General features: G+C 39.2%; 1 protein-coding gene across 7 annotated transcripts in view; it reads right to left on the minus strand.

Annotated features, from left to right (window-relative positions):
* Positions 1-24368, minus strand: part of TTC17 (tetratricopeptide repeat domain 17) — a 176289-nt gene that overhangs the window by 79392 nt on the left and 72529 nt on the right. For all 7 annotated transcript variants that reach the window (XM_058305505.2, XM_058305506.2, XM_004476260.5 and 4 more), the window contains one exon: positions 1304-1474. In XM_058305505.2, coding sequence (XP_058161488.1) covers positions 1304-1474 — 171 coding nt within the window. The remainder of the gene's footprint in view (positions 1-1303; positions 1475-24368) is intronic.

Consider the following 24368-nt stretch of genomic DNA (forward strand, 5'->3'; position numbering starts at 1 on the left):
TAGGAATACAAGGGTTAAAAATAGCTCAGGGGAAGCGGACTTGGCCCAGTAGTTAGGGCGTCCGTTTACCACATGGGAGGTCCGCGGTTCGAACCCTGAGCCTGCTTGACCTGTGTGGAGCTGGCCTATGTGCAGTGCTGATGTGCGCAAGGAGTGTCCAGCCACGCAGGGGTGTCCCTGTGTGGGGGAGCCCCACGTGCAAGGAGTGCGCCCCGTAAGGAGAGCCGCCCAGCACAAAAGAAAGTGCAGCCTGCCCAGGAATGGCGCTGCACACACGGAGAGCTGACACAATAAGATGACACAACCAAAAGAAACACAGATTCCCGTGCCGCTGACAACAACAGAAGCAGACAAAGAACACAGAGCAAATAGACACAGAGAACAGACAACTTGGGGGGGCGGGGAGAAATAAATAAAATAAATAAATCTTAAAAAAAAAAATAGTTCAGGAAATGGGGTGGAAGTTCAATTTTGGATATGTTAAAACTGAAGTGCCTGTGGCACATCCAGATAAAACTCCACTAGACAAGCAGAAATAAAATCTAGAATTGTAGAGAATGTCTTTGCTGAAAATATGAATTTGGAGTTACTGGTGTACTCAAAGGTAGCTGAAACACCAAGAGATAAAGAGGGATAATAAAAGTAGACCAAGGTTAGACCTTGGGGAACTCAACAAATAAGGGGCAGAAACAAAGAATAAATGAAGGAAATTGACAAAAGTTGATCTAAGAATAGGAAGAGAGCCAAGAGCAAGCAATATAACAGAGGCCAAAAGCAGGAGTAAAGACTTTCAAGAAGTAGGTAGTTGTCTGAAGTTTCAAATGCAGAAATGTGGTTAAGTAGGATGAGTAGTAAAAAGAAGTCATTATTTTGGCAATTATTAATTGATTGATGTTAACAAGGACTATTTGATACAGTACAGTTCAAAATGTGGTCACAAAATATAATTTAATTAAAATCTCCAAATTTTACTGGGTTAATGAAAATAAAATTTATCTTCCTTTTTTCAAAGGCTTAATAGATAAATGATATAAAGAAGAAAGACCAGTACCTAAATGAATAAATTTGCTCAAGTAAAATAAGACATTGAGGCAGAGGAAAGAAAAAGAAAGAAATGTGAAGAACAGTTTCACATTACAGCTTGTCTTTTGCCTCATCATCTGAGGGTCATCCTCATGATTCTACAACATAATGAGTGACTATGAAAAGAAGGAAACCACCTCTTGAAGTAGAGAAAAGCCTAAGCTTAAAGCCTGAGAATTGATTTTTCCCCAGAAGCCCAGTTCAGGCCAAATCAACTTACTTTCAAGTCTAAGGGCATCTAAGTCCCTCCTGGAACTCTCAACAGAGAGTACAGGGTCCTCCTCTGCTCCTCTCACAGGGGGCTCTTCTTCAACAGCATCCAGTGACTGTAGGTTGTCAAAATATTTCTGTTTGTCATGGTTGTTGTCCAGGGTTTTCTCATGACAATTACCTCAATGACAAAAGACAGAGATATAGCATATTAGAAACATCTCTCCTGCATAGTCCCTTAGCTCAAGATCCCAAAATATCAGGAAGAAGAAAAAAGATGATGATATCCCTTTTTCTCCAGGAGAACACACAAAAAGCAGGGAGCTAGAGAACCCAAAGCCAGATCATTATTGTGATTCAAGCTTTTCCACAGATGTTCAAGTTTCACCTGCTGGAAACAAGCATTTGGGGGAAAAATCTATGACAACAAAGATCAAGTTGGAAGACCCTGTTCCACTCATAATAAGTAGCTGTGAAAATTTCCTTGAAAACTAAAATACCATCAAAAAGAAATTTTCCTTCTATTTGTCTTTTAAAGGTGAGGACTATGACAGATCAGTGTTGAACAAATCTGAGATAGTTGAATTACAGCAGAGAAATATACCATTCTTGCTGTAAAATTACTAAAAATTAAAAATCAAAGAATTAAAGGGGTAAGAGTAGCAGAGAGGAGTCCATGTTTGAAACTGAAATATCATAAAGGTGCCCTTTCTTCTTACTTGGATAACAAATTTTGTTCATTGGATAAAGATTCACCTAAGCATTAAAATGTCAAATCTTGAATGTAGCACTCTTTCACACTTCCTGATATGTATAATGAGACTGACCTCAGCTACAATTTTGCCAGTGAGTCATAGGTTTCTAACCCTCTTTGGGATTGTCAGTTATTATGGACTAAGAATTCCATCTGGGTGCCATTCTCTGGGTAGGGAAGTATATTACTTGCGTCTGATATGGAAGTGATCGGGCTATCACATCTGTCACTCTTTGCCTGCCAGTGATTACTTCTAGGTGATTTGGCTGGCTAAACAGGTATTCTTTTCCTGCCTCATGTTCCATGTGCATTGTTGTTGAAGATGCATGCTCAGGGAAAGGCCAGAACTTCCTACTAGAGGATGATTCTTTGGTTAAGAAAGTATAAGCAACTGCCCTCCCTTAGCAGTATGTTCCAACATACTCTAAAAGTTTATTTTTCAGGGAATGCTGTCTCAAAGAGATGTACATACACAATCAAGTTCTAACAAAAGGAAGTACAATAAGTCTTTTTCTGGATTTGATGGATCCCTTTTAGTTTTTACTCATAGTCTTCCATTATTTAAGAAATCACGTTTCAGGCCATTTCCTTCATCAGGCCAAGACGATGTTAATGAACTTAAAACCTTTTCTAAACTTATCAAGGTTAGAGTAAAGGGACCAACCACGTGCTTAGGGAGTTACTTTCCATTTTCTGATTCTACACTATCACACATCAGAGGCAACTAGATTCAACAAGGGTAAGTCAGAAACAGAAGCAGACTTGGTCCAGTGGATAGGGTGTCCGTCTACCACATGGGAGGTCCACGGTTCAAACCCTGGGCCTCCTTGACCTGTGTGGCGCTGGCCCACGTGCAGTGCTGATGAGTGCAGAGAGTGCCCTGCCACGCAGGGGTGTCCCCTGCATAGGGGAGCCCCGCACGCAAGGAGTGCACCCCGTGAGAGCCGTCCAGCGCGAAAGAAAAGTGCAGCCTGCCCAGGAATGGCGCCGCCCACACAGAGAGCTGACGCAGCAAGATGACGCAACAAAAGAAACACAGATTCCTGTGCTGCTGACAACAGAAGTGGACAAAAAGAAGAACACACAGCAAATGGACACAGAGGACAGACAACTGGGGCGGGCAGGCGGGTGTGTGGGCGGAGGGAAGAGAAAAAAATAAATCTTAAAAAAAAAAAAAAGAAATTTGGGGAGACAAGTTAATATAAGACAACAGTAATAATGAGGTAGAATGTATACCAAATAAGTACTTCTGAGAGTAAGCCTAGAGTAGATAGAACTTGAATTCAGAAGAACAGGTAAGACTTACAAAAGGGAGAGCTACAAGGAAGGGAACCAACAGTTGTTGAGTGCCTTATATCTTCTACCTAATCGTTATAAAAACCTTGTGAAGTATTATTAATCTTCATTTTACTGATGAGGAGAACCTCAGTGGAATTAAGTGACTTGCCGATGGCCACACAGTAAGTGGTAAATATGGGATTTAAATACAGATCTACCTTATTACAAAGCTTCTTTACTTTCCATTAGTCAGTGCTATGATCTTGGCAGAAATCATAGTGGAGAAGGCAGCATTCTAGGCAGGGAGAAGGAATGTGCTGAGCAAAAGAACAGGAACAGGAATTCTCATTTCTGTTTAGCAGGCAATGAGAAGTACAATTTGATAGAGAAGGAAGGGGTATGTGAGTGTGCATGTGCCCATGGAAGGGTAATGGGAAGAAAACCATAAGCATCGGCATTCACTTTCTTCCTTTCATTTTCTCCTGTAAGAGTTCAGAGGTTGCCCTTTTGCCTCCACTTGTCTTCACCATCTGATATGTGCAGGTTAAGTACTGGAGAACTAGGTTTAAGAGCATTAAACTAAAACAGAGCAATGACAACAAACACTTTGGACAACCAATTAAGCATAATTTACTAGGAAGATCATCACACTTTTCGGAGGCAATTCTTAATTGGAACATAAATAATCATGGCTATTAAAAGCAAAGAGGGTATAATGATGACAATGATGCTAATAATTTAAAAATATATTTTATCCCTAGTGAATATTCTCTGGGTTGGCTTTGGTATATTCACCTCTAAAGTATTTCTCACCTTGACACAGGTTAAGTAAAACTTAAGATCACAAAAGTGAAGGATAAACCTTTAACACTGAAATTCTGTGCTTTCTGCAGTTACTTCCTTCTCTAACCTACCTTTGCATCTTTTTCTCTCCTACCCTTTTTTCAGTATAAAAATGTAATTGGTGCCCAAAGCACAAACAACAAAAGAAAAAATAGATAAATGGGACCTTCTCAAAATTCAACACTTTTGCACCTCAAAGGGCTTTGTCCAAAAGGTGAACAGGCAGCTGATTCAATGGGAGATTTGGCCATAACATATCTGATAAGGGTTTAATATCCATGATATATAAGATCATATAACGCAACAATAAAAAGACAAAGAATCTGTTTTAAAAATGGGCAAAAGACTTGAAAAGACAACTGTCCAAAGAAGAATTATAAATGGTGAAGAAACACATGAAAAAATGTTCAACATCACTAGCAATTAGGGAAATGCCAATCAAAACTACAATGAGATATCATCTCACACTTAGTAGACTGGCTGCTATTAAAAAGTTGGAAAACTATAAATGTGGGAGAAGGTATGAAGAGACAGGAAAGCTTATTCACTCTTGGTGGGAATGTAGAATGGTACAGTCATGGTGGAGGACTGTTTGGCAGTTCCTAAGGAAGTTGAATATAGACTTGCCATGGGACCTGGCAATATTGATAGGTTTATACCCAGAAGTTCTGAGAGCAGTGACACGAATAGATACCTGCACACTGGTGTTCATATCAGCATTATTCACAATAGCCAAAAGGTGGAAACAACCCAGGTGTCCATCAACTGATAAATGGATAAACAAACTGTAGAGTATACACATGATGGAATATTATGTAGGGGTAAGAAAATATGAAGTCATGAAACATATGACAGCATGGATGAACCTGGAGGACATTATGTTGAGTGAAGCAAGCCAGACACAAAAGGACAAATACTGTATGACTGCCCTATTATGAACTAAATATATTATGTGAAATACAAATATATGAAATATGAATATGGTACAATTGCGTATGTAAGACCACTTTTCTTTGAAGCTGAACAAATATAATGTGAATTTGAGACAAAAAAATTATACTTAGGAGAACAGACATAGAGTACTACATATTGTATGATTCTATTTATATGAAATATTAAGTATAAATTAATTTATAAAGACAAAAGGAGATTAGTGGTTATGTAGGTCTGAGGAAGGAATGCTAAGGGGTGTAGAGTCTTTCTTTTTGGAGTAATGAAATTGTTCTAAAAGTTTTGAGATGATGAATATACAACATTATGATTATACTAAAAGCTATTGATTATATCCTTTGGATAGATTAGCCAGAAACAGCAGCTACATAAAGTGGGGGAAGCAAAGAGAGATTGAGAAGTTAGAAATTTTCCTGTTTGTCTGTTTTTTGTTTATTATTATTTTTGAAATCATGACAATGCTCTAATAATGACTGAAGTGATGGACGCACAGCTATGTGATTATAGCAAATACCAATGACTGTACACTTTGGACGAATGGTATGCTTTATTAGTATGTATCAATAAAGATTGATTTATTTAAAAAAACATTATGTATGTAATAAGCCTTTTCATACTAAAAAAATAAATAACTGGTTTCATCCTTTAAAATCTCTGCAATAGGAAAAATGCTTTATAAGACATTATGTGCATAAGACCCTGAACTAAAATTAGTTCTCCTGCATCACATCAAACCCAGACTCTTCTTAAAGCATGCCTTGTGCATTCTAAGAATGTCCTGGCCTTCAACTGAGGAAATAGGGACTAACATCGGGGGTGGCTGGGTGGACAGAAGAGAGGAAGAGGGAGGAAAACTGGAGGAATAAAAAGAAGGATGAGAGGTTTAATGTTCAGATATTTCTTGTATATTACTTAATATCCAGGAAGTAGGCAGCATCAACATGATTAAACAAATACATGCATTAAGATTAGAACATTAATATTAATTTTCTTATCCTGAAAGTTAAAAACAGACTGGTTTAGAGTTCTGGCATGCTTTACATAAGCAGCTAGGCCAATAATAGAAAAGTCAAATTGGTTAATTCTTTAACTATTTCTTCCAATTGTCTGAGGGAGAATTGAAGCATTTCAGAAAGAATCCAAGTTTCAATTCTTTGGACTCTAATCATATAGATCTGTTTCAGTTTAAAGTGGAACTAAAAAGATTACATGGAAGTAGAAATGATGTTCTCATTAATGAAACAAAAGTAAATATTGGAGAAGGAAAAATTGAAAGACACCTGAAAAGTAAGAAGTCATCTTCCATGCAAATGACTTATTTTTGGCTGAGGTAAAAATAAGGGCTTTTATGGCTTAAACTAACCTTGAGAAGTATATATATATATATTTTGGTAGGAACTACAACATTTAAATAAAATGCTGTAGGTAACAAGGTCCTGAAAGAGCATGGAAACGCTTTTCTGTGTTTAATGCTTTGTACTTTCTTGCAAAGCATTTAGCACCTAATTTAAATCCCGAGTTTGGCTTTTCCTAGAAGACACTACAAGGAAATACCAACTAAGCATAAAACTCTGAGGAAGGTATTTCTGATTCTGGAACTGCTATGAAATTTTTGGCATATCAACACACTTTTTTGTACTTATGGTATCTCCTTCATAAATGAAGTTAACATTAACCTATGCTACAAATGTGTTCTGAAAAACTGAATATTTAATATATTTTTGTCATAAGTCTCATAAGGGATAAAGGCCCAATTTATCCTGTGCATATCTTTTCACTTTTGCAGAATAAACTAATTTCTTCGGAACACCTACCTGTACCACAGTTAGAGAAATCTATCATTTCATATTGATTCTGTTTAGAAAGGTCCTAGAAGAACATTTCCCAGTTTCCAACTAAAGTTGGGTGATCATTTTCATGTTAAAGAGTTCTTTACCTTCTGAATCTCGTAAGTTGGGAAGCAATTCTGGTTGGATACCTTAGGATCCTTTAGGAATAATTATGATAAAAACGCCACAAATGAATGAAAGGCATTAGAACTTTGTAAGGGTCAAGTAACTCATCGATGATAGGTTCATGTAGTTCTTTTTGCATTAGAGCATAGTAATTAAGAGCACAGACTCTAGGACTAGACTCTGTGAGTTCAAATCCTGCTTCTACTACTTCCTAGCTATGTAAATTGGGTCAAACTAACCTCTTTGCCTATCAGTTTTCTCATCTGCAAAACAAGTTTAATCATAGTATCCACTTCATTGGGTTGCTGAGAACTAAAGGTAAAGAACTAGACCATTGCCTGGCACATGGTATGCTGCTGTTATTATTGTTTCCCTGAAAAACTGTAAAGGAGTAAGAAGTCATTCCAGCATAATGTCCTTTAACAAGGACTTTTAGCTATAGCCTCCTGGAATCTCCAGTATGATCAACTGGCTTTTAGACACTATCATTATCAGGGTATTTGCCTAATCTCAACTTTCAGAGAGTATGTGTGAATGTGTGTGAGTGTGTGTATGTGTGTGTCTCTGCAGAAGTTGCCAGAGGCAGAAAAGAGTTCATTTCTATCAGTTCTTCAGAAGATGACAGCAATTAACTTTTAGATTAAACTGCTCAGCATATTTGAACATGAGGATATTTGGTAGATTAAATACTGTGCTGGATGGATCTTGAACATGATAAAAATCCTAGTAAATTTAATTCATTTTTAAGTAATTAATGAAAAAGCCCATAAGATAAAGAAATGGCTCTCTTAAGTACTATCTTTATTTTGCTTGCCATGTGCTTGTCTTATTGTTGCCTATACTGTCTTTGTGACTTTATGTCTAGGGCAGTGCCTTTCTTCATACCTCTCCCAGCTGTCCTAGGCATAACCCCCACAGTGGGAACTGAGGTTGGCAGTTTATATCAAACCTAGCAGGTCTATCACAATCTCTCCCTAGCGTTAACCAAGAGCAAAAAGAACCCAAGGAAGAATGCTGTTTCCCATCAACTTTGTGATGATGCAGCTTCTGAAGGCACCTGAACTTTCTCACTCTCATGGTATAGTAGGTCATGGCTGGCCCCCTGGGCCCGCAACACCATCTTTCTTATTCTTTTAGTAGGACCACATATCTTCAATTCTAATTAAGTTTATTTCTTGCAGAACCAACGCCTTTTTAGTCAAGTGGATATTTCATCCAGCTTCAACCATGGTGCCAGGGCTCATCTTCCCTCAACCATGATAGAATAGCCAGAGAGTTTTACACCTTGCCAGGTAGACCTACTCCCCCTAATCAGTGGAAAGTAGCTAGAGAAGAATGACCATCACCCTTCAGTGCCCCCTTAAGAATAAGGGTGCAAACTTTTTAAGGGGGACTTGAGGCAGGTTAGTATAGTGGAAGGGAGAAGGTGGCTTGCCTGGCAGACAACATGGCTGGTGGATTGCATGGCCATGATTCCCTACCCAGAAACCTCCTGAAGGGAAGGCTGCTGGAAAGATCCTGCAAGACCCCAACGATGAGAATCCCATTTGGAATGAGAATCCCTTTGGAACAAGAATCCCATTCCCATACTGGGTCAAGGGGAAGCCCTGGATACTTTCAAGCTAAAGGCCTCGCCATTGGCCCTGAGAGCTAATGTGGGGCAACCAATCAGAACAGCAAACAGCTTGGATCCTACCCAACATTATGAAGGCGGAGGAAAAAGAAGACTTTAAAAAAGCCTGACCTGGGCCCTACATGCATGTCTCACTCTGCAGTACATCCACAGTCCAGGCCTCAGACTGTGTACTTGTCTCTTTTTCTTATTTCTTAATAAACTCTTTACTCCCTTGTCCTCCCCCAAATTAATAACAACAACAACAACAACAACAAACAAAACTGTCAGCTCTGTGCTCTCTAAAGGACAATTTTAGTAGGTAGTATGAATTTAGTCTTACAATATGAAAACAGTACAGATACCACGTTAGGTTAAATCAACACTTTTCTCTTTGCTGCTCAACAACTCCCTCTAGGTTGTAACTCTTGTTCCAGTCTTCCCCACAAATATCTCTCCTTCCAACATAGTTCTTTTTCATACAACAAATAATACTCCTGTGCACTACCTATTACACAATGAATTTCTAAGACATAAACAATAATTAAACTGATTTGTAATAGGAGCTTGAATTTGAATATGAAGTTGCTGAAAGCAAAGTAGCAGATGTTAGAAAAGTGGTTTTCATGGAATATTTTAAAGATATTACTACTCTCCTTGCTTTAGTAGGCATATACCACACTTTAAAGTCTCTTTTCTCTTGCCTTTTAGAAAAGTTGCCTTATAGGAAGCATTCTGGTACATTCAATTAAATATAAAGTACCTAGATAGAAAATACAGATAAAACTTAACAGACATAAGGAGCTTTTTATAGCACTTGTCTCTCTCCTTACCTTTCTATACAACTGCACTCAAATTAGGCTGCCACAAAATCTTTTTTTTTTGGTAAATAAGCAGGTAACTTAGACTCCTGTGAATGTTCCATTTTATTATACTTTAAGCTATCTCATACCATTATTTCTTAAAGAGCACTTATTTTTCTAATAAAACAATCTGCTTTTAGAAAAAATAGTAAAATAAATCATGAAGTGAAAAAAGTGTATTTTTCAGTTGCTCACCACTGCTATGCAAAGTTACATTAAAATATTATCAGGAAACTTTAACTGCAGATGGCATGTGGAACTTTGGTACCACACAAAGTAATAGGTATAACACCAAGGAGAGCTTCATCTGGAGCAATATGCTAATTCAAAAGGACTTTCATAGAATATGAGGAGATGTAGCTCTTGAGAAAGAAAGAGCCTTGCTGGGAACAGACACCTTTATGATTTCCACCTTGAGAGGCTGTGTGGCAACTCATAGACCTTGTAAGCAAGAGGACACATTCCATGGTATGAAATCCTGCTTTAGCATCAGCCTTACTATATGAACCTGGGCAAATGAATTTACTTCTCTGCTCATTATGTGAAATGGAGAAATAATCTACTGTCCCACTATAAGAAGATTCTTAGGAAACACCATTAATGAAACCATGGCTAACATTAGCATATAGAACCCCTTGATTTGGAGTGGAAGCCTAGGTTACTGATGACTGTACCTGAGAGACAGTGCAGATGCTTCACCTCTTTAGCCCTGTCCTTTACTTGGGAAAGGCAAAAGAAATCATTTCGGCAGAAATAATGGCCCAATAGACCTGTTCTTACTCAGCAATTTCTGCTGAATGAAGTTCTTTGCATGAAAATTTAAAGTAATGGTTATGTACTGACTGACCTTAAAAGTGCAATGCCAGATAAAAGAGACCTTATCAAAGATGTGGAATCAGCAATCTCAGGATTATTCTAGCATTCCCTCCTGGTGAGGTGAATCAAAGAGTTTTTTAAGAAGGAAAGAAAAATATGCGTTTCTATTTTGCTACATATTCTGGAGTGGAATTCCATCCTGGGAAATATCCTGTTCACAAATAGGAAAACGTTTTGTCCAAGAATTCAGAGCCAGAGGGGAAGTAAGATGGTGGCTGACTGAGCTTGCCTTTCGGTCTCTCCTGGGAAGAGGCAGCTGGGCGCCGCTGGAGGTTCTCCGAGAACAAGCTTTTTCGGGATTTTTGCAGGGCAGGAAGTGTCTGGACATTGATTTGGAGGGAAGGTAATGGAGAGGATTGGTCTACAAGATATAATTTGGGTTCTATTGCCCAGAGGTGAGATCTGCACACGGGTTGCCCCCTCCTTGGGGGTGGGTGGAGCTGTGGTATCGCCGCTGCCGCCGCGTTTTTTGGTGGCTCTGCGGTGCTGGGGAATTCGTGAGTCCTCGGTGGGCTGTTGGGCTGATGGGACAGGACGCCTTTGCGGATAGATTTGGGGAGACAGACGGTGTTTTGTGGTGAAGCGGGGGAATTTTTGATTGTGGACACAAGTAATAGCGCTTCCGCCTGGAGCCCTGCCCCTACAAGCCCGGCTGCCAATCTGCAACGGAATTAGATTGTTGACAATAAAGGGACGTAATTGGGAGGTTGTTATGGGTGCGGCGAGGGAGAGGGACACATCTGGTAGCCGATTGGGGAATATTTTGTGAAGCTTGGGGACACCGGTTTTGTTGGAGTTTCCAACTGGAGCCCCACCCAATGGCCGGACTTCTGATCTGCGCCATTAAATTGGCCGAGGTGTAGAGGCGCCCTCAGGCGGCCGTTGTGTAGAATCACAGGGTGGGAGCTGTCCAAAAGCTGAATTGATGATATATCCTAATATAATAAACTGAGTAAGTGAATTGCAGAGTTCAGACATAACATAGAATTTGTGGATCTGACTTCCCCCATAGGGCTGGCACCCAGCTGCGGGGATCCCTGAGGGCTGTGTTACACTGCAGGGCTCCTAGGCTTCCTGTAGACCAGATTTGAGGTGGCCAGGTCTGAATCCCCTAAACTCTGGTGGCCCACACCCCAGAGACTCACATCTCTTGAGTCTTCAATATCTCAGACTTTCCACCCCTGAATCCATCACGCCCTGAGGTCCATCTGAGGTCCTTGAATGCCCTAGCCTTCAACGTTTGTATTATTTCCTTATTGTTTCATTTTGTTTTGTTTTTATTTTCATTTAATCTTATTTTTTACTTTTTTTAATGTCCTGATTGCTAATATTGCATTATCCCCTAGTCTTTTCTCCCAGCATATCCACCAAAGTCCTTTTTTTTATTCAGTTATTTAGGGTTTTTTTGTTGGTGTAGTTCCTGTTGTAATTGTGGTTCGTGTATATCTATTTTTCTCTTTCCCCTATTTGTTCCCGACCCTTTGTCCACCCCGTTTTTCTTTCTTCCTTTCTTCTTTCTTTTTTTTCCCATCTTTTTCTGTTTTCTCTCTCCCTCTTGTCCCTCATTTTCTACTTATTTTATTTTAACTCAATTATATAATAGGTGCTACAGGGAACACCTCACAGTTGCTGGGTTTTCTCATCCTCCACTCCCTCATTTCTGAGTGAACCGATTTAGACTACCTACACTCTCCCCCTTTCCCCTACATCTTGATATCCGCCATCATCTACTGTCTCTCCTATATTCCACCTCCAACCTCCCTTTCTTTGTTCCACAAAGTGTCTAACTCTTAATTTCTAATACCTTTGTTTTGTCTTCTGTCTGTTATCCACTCTTGAAACTATTACCTTTCTTTTCTCTTTCCCTCTCTCGCGAAAACAATAGCTTTCTAGCTCATACCATATTCCTCCCATATTCACTCATTTACCTCATAATAGGTACTCTACCTACTGCTATAACTCTACACAATTTACATGAATTTAACCTCCATCCTCCCAGATCTCATATTCTTGCTTTGTTAACATGTATCACCAATACTACTTTACACTTTTCCCTTGCTTACACAATTGCCTTTCCCCGGCTCTAATACTTTCCTTTAAAGTGAACTTAACCAGAAACAAGAAATTAGAATAAGAAGAACAAAGGGACAAAGAGAAGATATAACACTTACACAAAAACAACAGCTAATTAATCTCCAAGACTAGACAAAGAAGCTAAGGAACTGATTAAACCCGTCAAGATAAAATGATGACCAGACAGCAACAAAAATCTACAAACCAAACCAGTAATCAGGAAAACATGGCTGAATCCAATCAACAAACTAAAAATCAGGAAGCAGGGCAGAACTTCGCACAAGCAATGAAAGATCTCAGAACATTTATCACCGACAAATTTGATGAAGTAATGAAAGAGGTTAAAAACATGAAGACAACACTTGGAGGGGAAATTGCAGACATACGCAAAAACATAACAGATATGATGGGAATGAACACCACAGTTCAAGAAATCAAAAATACACTTGCAGCAAATATCAGCAGACTAGAAGAGGCAGAGCAGAGAATTAGTGATGTGGATGACAGTACATCAGAAATCAAACAGATAGTAGAAGGGGTCGATAAAAAGATAGAAAAAATCCAGCTAGGACTTAGGGACCTGAATGACAATGCAAAACGCTCAAACATACGTATTATAGGCATTCCAGAAGAAGAAGAGAAGGGAAAGGGGTCAGAAGGAGTGTTGCAGGAAATAATGGCTGAAAACTTCCCAAATCTACTGAAAGAGACAGATGTACATATCCAAGAAGCACAGCGTACTCCAATAATCATAAACCCCAACAGGCCCACCCCAAGACATATACTTGTCAAATTATCCAATGCTCAAGACAAAGAGAAAATCCTAAAAGCAGAAAGAGAAAAGAAAACCATCACATACAAGGGAAGCTCCATAAGATTAAGTGCTGATTTCTCATCTGAAACCATGGAAGCAAGAAGGCAGTGGTATGATATAGTCAAGGTACTAAAGGAAAAAAATTTCCAACCAAGAATACTCTATCCAGCTAAACTAGCATTCAAACATGATGGAGAGTTCAAAATATTCGCAGATAAACAGAAACTGAAAGAGTATACCAACAAGAAACCTCCCCTTCAAGAAATTCTAAAGGGAGTTCTGCAGGAAGAAAGGAAAAAACAGGACAGGCAAAGTTGGAGGAGAGTATAAGAGCAACAACAACAAAAAAAAGACAAAAATAGAAGGGAAAAAAAATACAAACAAAATATCACAAACACAAATCCAATCAAAATATGGCTAACACAAATAATTCCTTGAAAGTAATAACACTGAATGTCAACGGATTAAACTCACCTATCAAAAGATTCAGACTGGGACATTGGATAAGGAAATATGACCCATCTGTATGCTGTCTACAAGAGACACATCTTAGACCCAGAGACGCATGGAGATTGAAAGTGAATGGCTGGAAAACAATCATACAAGCAAACAATAACCAAAAAAAGGCAGGAGTAGCTATATTAATATCAGACAAAATAGACTTTAAATGTGAAACAATTGTGAGAGACAAAGAAGGATACTACATTTTAGTGAAAGGGAAAATCTGTCAAGAAGATCGAACAATCATAAATATTTATGCTCCTAACAAGGGTGCCTTCAAATACGTGAGGCAAACACTGGAAAAACTAAGTGAAACAATAGATGCATCTACAATTATAGTGGGGGATTTTAATACACCACTATCTACCTTGGACAGAACATCTCAAAAGAGAATCACTAAAGAAAAAAAACATTTGAACAGTATATTAGAGGAGCTGGATCTAATAGACATATATAGATCATTACACCCAAACACACCAGGATATACATTTTTCTCAAGTGCACATGGATCATTCTCCAAGATAGACCATATGCTAGGCCACAAAGAAAGGCTGAATGAATTCAGAAAGATTGAAATCATAGAAAAAAATATGTCTGACCACAGTGGAGTCAAGCTAGAAATTTGCAAGGGACAGAGGCCCAGATTTTACACCACGATTTGGAAATTAAACAGCACACTCTTAGAAAAACAGTGGGTCAAAGAGGAAATCTCAAAAGAAATCAATGACTACCTTGAAACAAATGATAATGATAAAACAACATACCATAATTTATGGGATGCAGCAAAAGCAGTACTGAGAGGGAAATTTATAGCCATAAATTCATATATCAAAAAAGAAGAAAGAGCAAAAATTGAAGAACTGCACATTTGAAGGAATTAGAAAAACAACAACAAAGTAACCCAACAGGAAGAAGGAAGGAAATAACAAAGATAAGAGCAGAACTAAATGAAATAGAAAATAAGAAAGCACTTGAAAGGATAAACAAGACCAAGAGCTGGTTCTTCGAGAAGATCAACAAAATTGACAAACCTTTAGCGAGACTAACAAAGAAAAAAAGAGAGAAGATGCAAATACACAAAATAAGAAATGAGAAAGGCGATATCACCACCGACCCCACAGAAATAAAGACTATCATAAGAGGATACTTTGAAAAACTATATTCCAACAAAAATGAGAATTTAGAAGAAATGGACAAATTCCTAGAAACACATAAACAACCCATATTGACGAAAGAAGAAATTGATGATCTTAACAAACCAATCACAAGCAGAGATAGAATCAGTCATTAAAAATCTCCCAACTAAGAAGAGCCCAGGGCCAGACGACTTCACAGGTGAATTCTACAAAACATTCCGGAAAGAACTAACACCAATCCTGCTGAAATTATTCCAAAAAATCGAAACAGAAGGAACATTGCCGAACTCGTTCTATGATGCCAACATTACCCTAGTACCAAAGCCAAACAAAGACACCACAAGAAAGGAAAATTACAGACCAAATTCTCTAATGAACCTAGACGCAAAAATACTTAAGAAAATACTTGCTAATCGTATTCAACAACACATTAAACGAATTATACAGCACGACCAAGTGGGATTTATTCCAGGTATGCAAGGATGGTTCAACATAAGAAAATCAATCAATGTAATACACCATATAAACAGATTGAAGGAAAAAAAATCACATGATTTGATCTATAGATGTAGAAAAAGCATTTGACAAAAAATACAGCACCCTTTCTTGATAAAAACACTCCAAAAGATTGGAATACAAGGAAATTTTTTGAACATGATAAACAGTATATATGAAAACCCTACAGCCAACATTGTTTACAATGGAGAAATCCTAAAATCCTTCCCTCTAAACTCAGGCACAAGACAAGAATGCCCATTGTCTTCGCTCCTATTTAACATTGTCTTAGAAGTACTTGCTCAAGCACTGAGGCAAGAACCAGATATAAAAGGCATTCAAATTGGAAAGGAAGAAGTCAAAATTTCATTATTCGCAGATGACATGATCCTATACATAGAAAACCCTGAGAGATCTACAACAAAGCTTCTAGAACTCATAAATGAGTTCAGTAAAGTCGCAGGTTATAAGATCAATGCGCAAAAATCAGTAGCATTTCTGTACATCAATAATGAGCAAGATCAGGAGGAAATCAAGAAACAAATACCATTCACAATAGTAAATAAAAAAATCAAATACTTAGGAATAAATTTAACTAAAGAGGTAAAAAACTTATACACCGAGAACTATACAAGACTGTTCAAGGAAATCAAAGAAGACCTAAATAAATGGAAGAAATTCCTTGTTCATGGATAGGAAGACTGAATATTATTAAGATGTCTATCCTACCAAAACTGATCTACACATTCAATGTAATCCCAATAAAAATCAACACAGCCTTCTTTAAGGAACTAGAAAAACTAACTATGAAATTTATTTGGAAAGGAAAGAGGCCCCGAATAGCCAAACACATATTGAAAAAGAAAAACGAAATTGGAGGAATCACACTACCTGCCTTCAAAACATACTACAAAGCTACAGTAGTGAAAACAGCATGGTATTGGCATAAGGAGAGACACACAGACCAATGGAATCGAATTAAAAGCTCTGATATAGAACCTCATATATATAGCCATATAATATTTGATAAAGCCACCAAACCCTCTCAACTGGGAGAGAGTGGCCTATTCAACAAACGGTGCCTGGAGAACTGGATAGCCATATGTAGAATGAAAGAGGATTACCACCTCACACCTTATACAAAGATCAACTCAAGATAGATCAAAGACCTAAATATAAGAGCCAAGACCATAAAAACCTTGGAAAGCAGTGTAGGGAAACATCTACAGGACCTTGTAATAGGAAATGGATTCATGAATATCACACCAAAAGCACGAGCAGCAAAAGAACTAATAGATAAATGGGACTTCCTCAAAATTAAAGCCTTCTGCACCTCAAAGGAGTTTGTCAAGAAAGTAAAAAGTGAGCCCACATAGTGGGAGAAAATATTTGGCAACCATATATCTGATAAGAAACTTATAACTTGCATATATAAAGAACTCCTATTTCTTGAAAATAAAAAGATAAATAACCCATTTAAAAAATGGGAAAAAGATTTAAATAGACACTTCTCCAAAGAAGAAATACAAATGGCTAAAAAGCACATGAAAAAATGCTCCAAATCTCTAGCTATCAGGGAAATGCAAACCAAAACTACAATGAGATACCATCTTACTCCCATAAGATTGGCAGCTATGAAAAAAACAGAAGAATACAAATGCTGGAGAGGATGTGAAGAAAGGGGAATACTCATCCACTGCTGGCGGGAATGCAGAAGGATTCAACCATTCTGGAGGACAGTTTGGCGGTTTCTCAAAAAACTAACCATAGATTTGCAATACCACTGCTGGGTATATACCCAGCAGAACTGAAAACAAGGACACAAACCGATATATGTACACCAATGTTCATAGCAGCATTGTTCACTATCGCCAAAAGTTGGAATCAACCCAAATGCCCATCAACAGATGAGTGGATCAATAAAATGTGGTATATACACACAATGCAATACTACTCGGCTATAAGAACAAATACACTACAACACACGTGATAACATGGGTGAATCTTGAGAATCTTATGTTGAGTGAAGCAACCCAGGCATTGAAGGACAAATATTACATGACCTCAATGATATGAAATAAGAAAGCTGCCTCAGAGAGCTAGAGACTGAACAATAGGCTTACAGGAAATCGGGGGGTGGAGGAAGGATGTGAGCCGACATCTGCAGGGGTGGAATTTATGATGAGCTGGAGGTAAGTATGAACACAAAGAAGAGATAAAATGGGGGCAAGGGGTTGCCTTTGGGTGGGGCTTTGTGGGTTTGAGGGGGGCTGGTGATGGGCGGATGGGTAATATTGCCCAAAAAGTGGGGTGAGGGAGGGGTAGCATACGAACATAGGAGAGTGTCAGGTATTGGTTGAGAGTAAAATGCTGAGAAGATCGTATCAAAATATAATTAAGAGGGTTACTTGTTTAGGATGCTCAGAGGGGATGGTCTGATGCGGGATGGGCTCCTGGGAAATGTCTGAACGCTCATTTTGCCAGAGTGGGTGGTACCATTGGGTAGAGACCCAAGTAGTGAGAGTGGGGGTGGACCCACATCCTGGGGAGGACTAATGCCATCAAATAGAGGGAACCGTATCTCTCGAGAGAAAGGGTGGCTCCCAGGGCATTGGGGCAGTTGAGCAAGTTGGGCCCTGAACACTGCTGCAAGTGTCTCTGGACGTGGCTCCTCGGGAAATGGAGGTTGGCTGTCACTGTGGGCACCAAGGGGATGGGAAAATGGATGTTAAATGTGTGGAAGCAAAGTAAATGTGGGGTAAGAGAGGAGTTTCGCGAAAGTGCACAGGGATGGATATAAAACATGTAATATTACACCATAAACATATAGGGGACGACAGACTAATAATGTAAACCATAATGTAAAACATAGGATAACTAAAAATTTAGAAAACTGTATATCCTGAAGTATGGACCACAATGTAAGCGCGGATGTTGCCTTGTTTGAAAGCTATTATCTCAGAGTCTGTACATCACTTTAAGTAAATATGATATGAATAAGTTATAAGAATATCACTGTGGAAGGGAAAAGGTTCTATGGTGGATGTGTGGGAGTACTGTATATTGTATATATGAATTGCTGTGGTCTAGGGCTCTTGTGAAGAGAAGTTCAATAATTAGGAAAAAAAAAAAGGAAAAAGATAGGATGTAGAATTTTTCCAAGTCAACACGTATTCTGTATCTGACCTTTAAACCCATCGCCTTATCCCATTTTGCTAGTAAGGGATCCTGACATTATATTGGGCTTCAATTTTCGGGAGGTTTTGGATCACAGAGTGGTTCGGCAGTGGCAGCGGAGGAATACTGGTATAGGACAGTATTGACAGGTGATATAGGGCTGACAGGGAGCTATACAGGGCATATGTCCAGGGTGCATGGTAATGTTTGGATATACTCACAGTGGCAACAATTAAAAACTAAAGCTGGGGGGGTACTGGGTTCCTGGCCGGGGGTGCTCTGTCGTGGCCCCTAGGGGAGCAGCGGCAGTCCCCCAGGTGCAACGGTAAGAACCAGGAAGGAATGAGGGTCCAACAGTGAGAGCATGATACTAATGACTATGCTTGTGAGCTTATATGCCTGAAATAAGAACAAGGCCTAGAGCAGCACTGTGCCTGGGAATTTCCTCCTGACAGCCTTCATGTTACTCAAATGTGGCCAGTCTCGAAGCCAAACTCAGTATGTAAATGCAATGTCTTCCCCCCAGCGTGGGACATGACACCCAGGGATGAGCCTCCCTGGCACCGAGATATCACTACCAAGTACCAAGTGATGATGCAACTGGAAAATGACCTTGAATTGAAGGTTCAATGCGGATCAGCAGAATATCCCTGTCTATATATAATAACATAACTTTAAAATGCTGTTTGACCTAATGTAAGGGGCAAATGGAAAGGAGAAATGAGTTTATATGGCTACGAGTCTCTAAAAAAAGAGTCTGGAGGCTTTCAGAAGGATTGCCCTTAAGCACAACTGAGCAGAGTCTAAGAGACAGATAAAGTAGATACAACCCCAGGTATTTGTTCCTTTGAGGGCTAAAGAGACCCACGGGTTCTATGGTCATGGCAGATGGGGTTTACTGCCATATCAGATGGCCCTTCTTTGGAGCTGGTGTTTCTGCGTGATGGAGCTGGGCTCAGATGGGATCTCTTTGCACAAGACTTTCATGCTACTTTACTGGAATTGTAGTTGGTGTTGGGGTTTAAGATATATTTAGGGGATTTGAATCTCTGGACTGACAATATGATAGCCAGGCCCTGAGCCCCAACAGACTTCAGCTCCTACAATCTGATTTATTGGACTTACCTCACTCAGCTAAGATGGAGTTGAAGAAGGACAACCACCACACCATGGAGTCTAGAGGGCCTACAACTGAAAGCAAGAGGATTGCATCCAGTATCCATGTGGAATCTGAGCCTCCTCTTGACATAGAGGTGCAACGGACACAACCAATCCAAGGTCCACAGAGAAAAGGTTGCATTGGAGTGGGAAAAGTGGACATGGTAGCTGATGGGTATGGGGAATGGCAGGAAGAGATGAGAGGTGGAGGCGCCTTTGGGACTTAGAGTTGCCCTGGATGGTGCTTCAGGGGCACAATCACCGGACATTGTAAATCCTCCCAAGGCCCACTGGATGGAATGGGGGAGAGTATGGGCCATGATGTGGACCATTGACCATGGGGTGCAGAGATGCCCAGAGATGTACTTACCAGGTGCAATGGATGTGTCATGATGATGGGAGTGAGGGTTGCTGGGGGGGAGTGGTGGGGTGGGGGTGGTAGGGTTGAATGGGACCTCATATTTTTTTAATGTAGTATTTTTACAAAATCAATTGAAAAAAAAAAAAAAAAAAAGAATTCAGAGCCAAACTGGGTTTCTTTAAATCTATATTCCTTACCTTCTTTCAGAGCAGAGAAAGGAGAACCAGCTGGAAATCTAGCCTCTTTGTCTTCCATGAGGAATTCTCTTAAGCGATTAAAGCCCAGGAAGCAAAGTAAGCACCAGCTGAGACACCATGCCATGTAGGCTATGAAACAAACTAATGTTGGAATCTAAGCTCCTAGCAGCTATTTCCTCTAGAAAGGTAAAAAGATCAGATTAGATTTCTAAACAAGGGGATTTAAACATCCACTGGAAGTTTCTACAGGGAATTTTTTCCACTCAGAAATAACATATATAGAAAAAGAGGAAATTAATAACTGTAGTTTTTTTTTGTTTTGTTTTTAATTTTTAATCTCTGGTTTACTTCACCCTAGGGAAATTTTGCTTCAAGTAAGAATGCTGGGGAAACAAATCTAACAAACAGATTTTCTAAGACTTGCTGATTTAACCACAGATGTTAGTTTTCAATAAGGGCCAAAAGGACATTTGTTTGTAACTTTCATTAAAGAGTAGGAATCACAGAGGTGGGAAAATACAGGTATCAATTATGCTGTGTGTTTCTCTTTTCCCTCCTAAGGTGGGAGTTGCATACCCTAAAAGGAGATCTTTATAGCTATGTACATTGTGTGTAGTTACACATAAAGTGTTCTGGGTAACCAGGAGATGGTTACAAGGTAATAACTCTTTATTACTGGTATTCTGAGTAGTACAAACTCAAAATACCACTGGACAATTTGCTTTTTAGGTATATTCTGGCTACTGAATATTGGGGGGAGGGTGTGGGAGCATAGTGGGCTGGGGTATGAAGAGAAAAAGGAACTGGTTCCCACACTTAGGAGCCAGAGAAATCCAGAGAGCTTTGTGACACACACGAATAACTATTAGGGCAAGTCACAGCTGCTGAAGAAGAGGCTTGGGCAAAGAGACTGGTTACAGGTTACAACATTATCTATAGTTACGGTATCAGGGAAGGCACATGGCAAAGTGTGTCTTGAAGGATGGGTAAGATTAAGATTTTTTTTGTCTGTGTCTGTGTGTGTATAGGAGGAGTTCTGTGGACAAGCTGGAGAAAAAAACACAAGCAAACACATGGAATGAGGAAAGCAAAGCAAGATGTATGTAATAAGGAAAACTCTACAATAGCATCATCATATACTAAGGTTTGGAAAAATTTCCATTAACTTTGCAAAAGGCAAAATATTAAAATTATGTGGTCAGTGAACTTAAATTCTATGATCTATATTTGATTTAACCACCTACTCTTCCAGTGATTACGTTTCAATTTTTAATACTTACACTAAGGCTACAAACAAACTGGGAAGGGGTGCTTAGGCTCCCTTGCTACCTACAACCTCTGGAGTTTACCATTTGCCTGTCCTTTCTCCTGCAGCAAGTAGGTGGTCAACTGCTGATGCTGAGGAAAAAAAAATATAGTAGGAAAACCTAAAGATCTTAACTCTTGTCCTCTTCCTCAAGCTACAAAGGGAAACAAAGAGGAATAGAGGGAAGGGGCCTGTCGTCAGAAGCACTTGTTGGGCATATCAGGCTTGCCTCCCCGCCAGCCCCCTTTGTGGCAGTGATATGCAAAGCCAAGGCTGATAGAGGTCTTTTATATTTCTCAGACTAAGTGAATTATAAGAACAGCATCTTCAAATGAGAATTCAAGGTCCTAGTTATTTTATAAGTGATCAGGGTTTCAGCTCAGTAATATCTCATAGGACTTAGATGTAAGTACTAAGAGCAAGCACTAGGAAATCCCTTCCATTGCTATGAGTGGTATGTATGATACATAACTTAAGGTTAAACATCACCACTGAAACCCATCTACCAAAGAAAATTTTGAGCAGGGCCTTATGGATTTCAATAACAAAGTTTTCTTATTTCTTAACTGCAGACCCCACTTCAGGAGTGTGGGATGAAGATAAGCATTTTGACTTGCGCATAACTACCTACATCTACATATATTTACTGCCATCTCCACTTCCTCTTCTCCCCCACAACCCAATTACAACCCAATTCGTATAAGCTTTAAGAGACTACGGGGGGGGGGGGGGGGGGGCTTATATGGGAACCTCATATTTTTTGAATGTAACATTAAAAAAATAAAGACAAAAAAAAAAAGAGACTACCAACAATTTCCATGTTACTGAATCCAATGCTTTTTTTCTGTCCTTGCCCACCTCAACTGCTCAGCACACATCCATGTGATGCAGCAATAGTCAGCAATCTCTCATTTCCCTTCTGGGACAAAACGCTTGCCTGGTTCTCCTCCTACCTCACTGGCTACTCCTTAACTGTTCTTTTTCTTTCAGACTTGTACAGATTGGCTGGAATGCCCTAGTAACTACCTTTTTTTTTTTTAACAAATCGATTTTATTGATACATATTAATAAAGCATACAATTCATCCGAAGTGTACAATCAACAGTATCTGGTATAATAACATAGTTGTGCATTCATCACTTCAATCATTATTAGGGCATTTTCATTACTTCAATTAAAAAAAAAACAACCCAGACAAAAAAGAAAATTCTTTACCTTTCCATCTCTCCCTAATTTTAACCAGGCCCATTATTAAAAAAAAATTCATGTACCGATGGCTCACAAATTATTATCTATAGCCTAGGTCTATCCCTGACACTATGACATTCATATTCGACCACCTACTAACATCTCCACTTGAACATTAATGGGCAACTCAAACTTACACTTCCAAAATTAATTTTTCTCCCTAAACTTATTCCTTCCTCAGACTTTACTATCTCATTTAATAACACCACTATTAACCTAGGTTTCTCAGGCCCCAGGAGTCACCCTTGACCTCTCTTTCATTGCTCACATCTCCTCTAGCAGTGTCTTGTCAGCAGTGAATATATACCCTAAATATATCACTTCTCATCTTCCTCCCCCAACCCCACTGGCCCAAGTCAATATCTTCAATCACCTGTTTTGTTTTTTTTTTGCAACAGCCTCCTAATTCGTCTGATTCTGCCCTTATGCCACTATAATTTATTCTCAACAGAACAGTCAGAAGAGCCCTGCTAAAACGTAATCATGCCATGTTACTCTTCTTCTCAAAACCCTCCAAATTGTATAGCTTTCTCTTAGTAATAAAAACCCAAATTCAGAAGCAGATGTGGCTCAAGTGGTTGAGCACCTGCTTCCCACATGGGAGGTCCCGGGTTTGGCTCCCAGTGTTTCCTAAAAACAGAAACAAACAAGCAAACAAAGAGACAAAAAAACAATTTAGGGGGGCCAATGTGGCTCAGTGGTTAAGTACTAGAGGTCTTGGGTTAAATCTCTGGCTTCAGTACCAAAAAAAACAAACAAACAAAAACACCCCCAAAAAACAAAAGCCCAAATTATTAGAATGGTCTGCAAGGCACTAAAGATGTGGCCCACCCATTCATTTCTCTGCTTTCATCCCCTGTAATTCTACCGTAACCACGCTGACCTTCTTGCTATTCCTTGCATGAGCCTTTGCGATGACTATCCTCTGCCTGAAATGCTCTAATGATGTATGTTCGTATCGTTCAATCCCTTACCTCCTTCAAGTCTTTACCTTCTCAACCCTGATGACCCCATTTAGATTTCACTCCAATCCCCCTGCTCTATTTTTTTTCCATGGCTCTTATCTTCTAGCATATTTATGTATTTATTATGTTTACCATCTACTGTTTCCCTCTAGTACAATTTACATTAGATCATTCTGTTGCTTCAGAAGACTCTATAGAGTAACAAATTTAATTTTTCTTAAATATTATTTGGCCAGGATAACAATAACATGCTATCATGGCTGGATGGAGAATTGAGGAAAGATCTTAGGCAGGGAGGCAGGGGCCAACAGGATCATTCCTCAAAAGAAAAAAATTTTTGCACACTGGACAAAACCAACAGGGAGCTAAAGTGGTTTAAGCGATTGAGTGCCTCTTTCCCACATCAGAGGTCCCAGGATCAGTTCCCGGTGCCTCCTAAAAAGAAGACAGAAGAGAAGACAAGCAGACACAGATGAATGTGCAGCGAATGGATATAGAGAGCAGACAGCGAG

This window comes from Dasypus novemcinctus, chromosome 10 (assembly GCF_030445035.2).
Source record: "Dasypus novemcinctus isolate mDasNov1 chromosome 10, mDasNov1.1.hap2, whole genome shotgun sequence".
Lineage (NCBI taxonomy): Eukaryota > Metazoa > Chordata > Mammalia > Cingulata > Dasypodidae > Dasypus > Dasypus novemcinctus.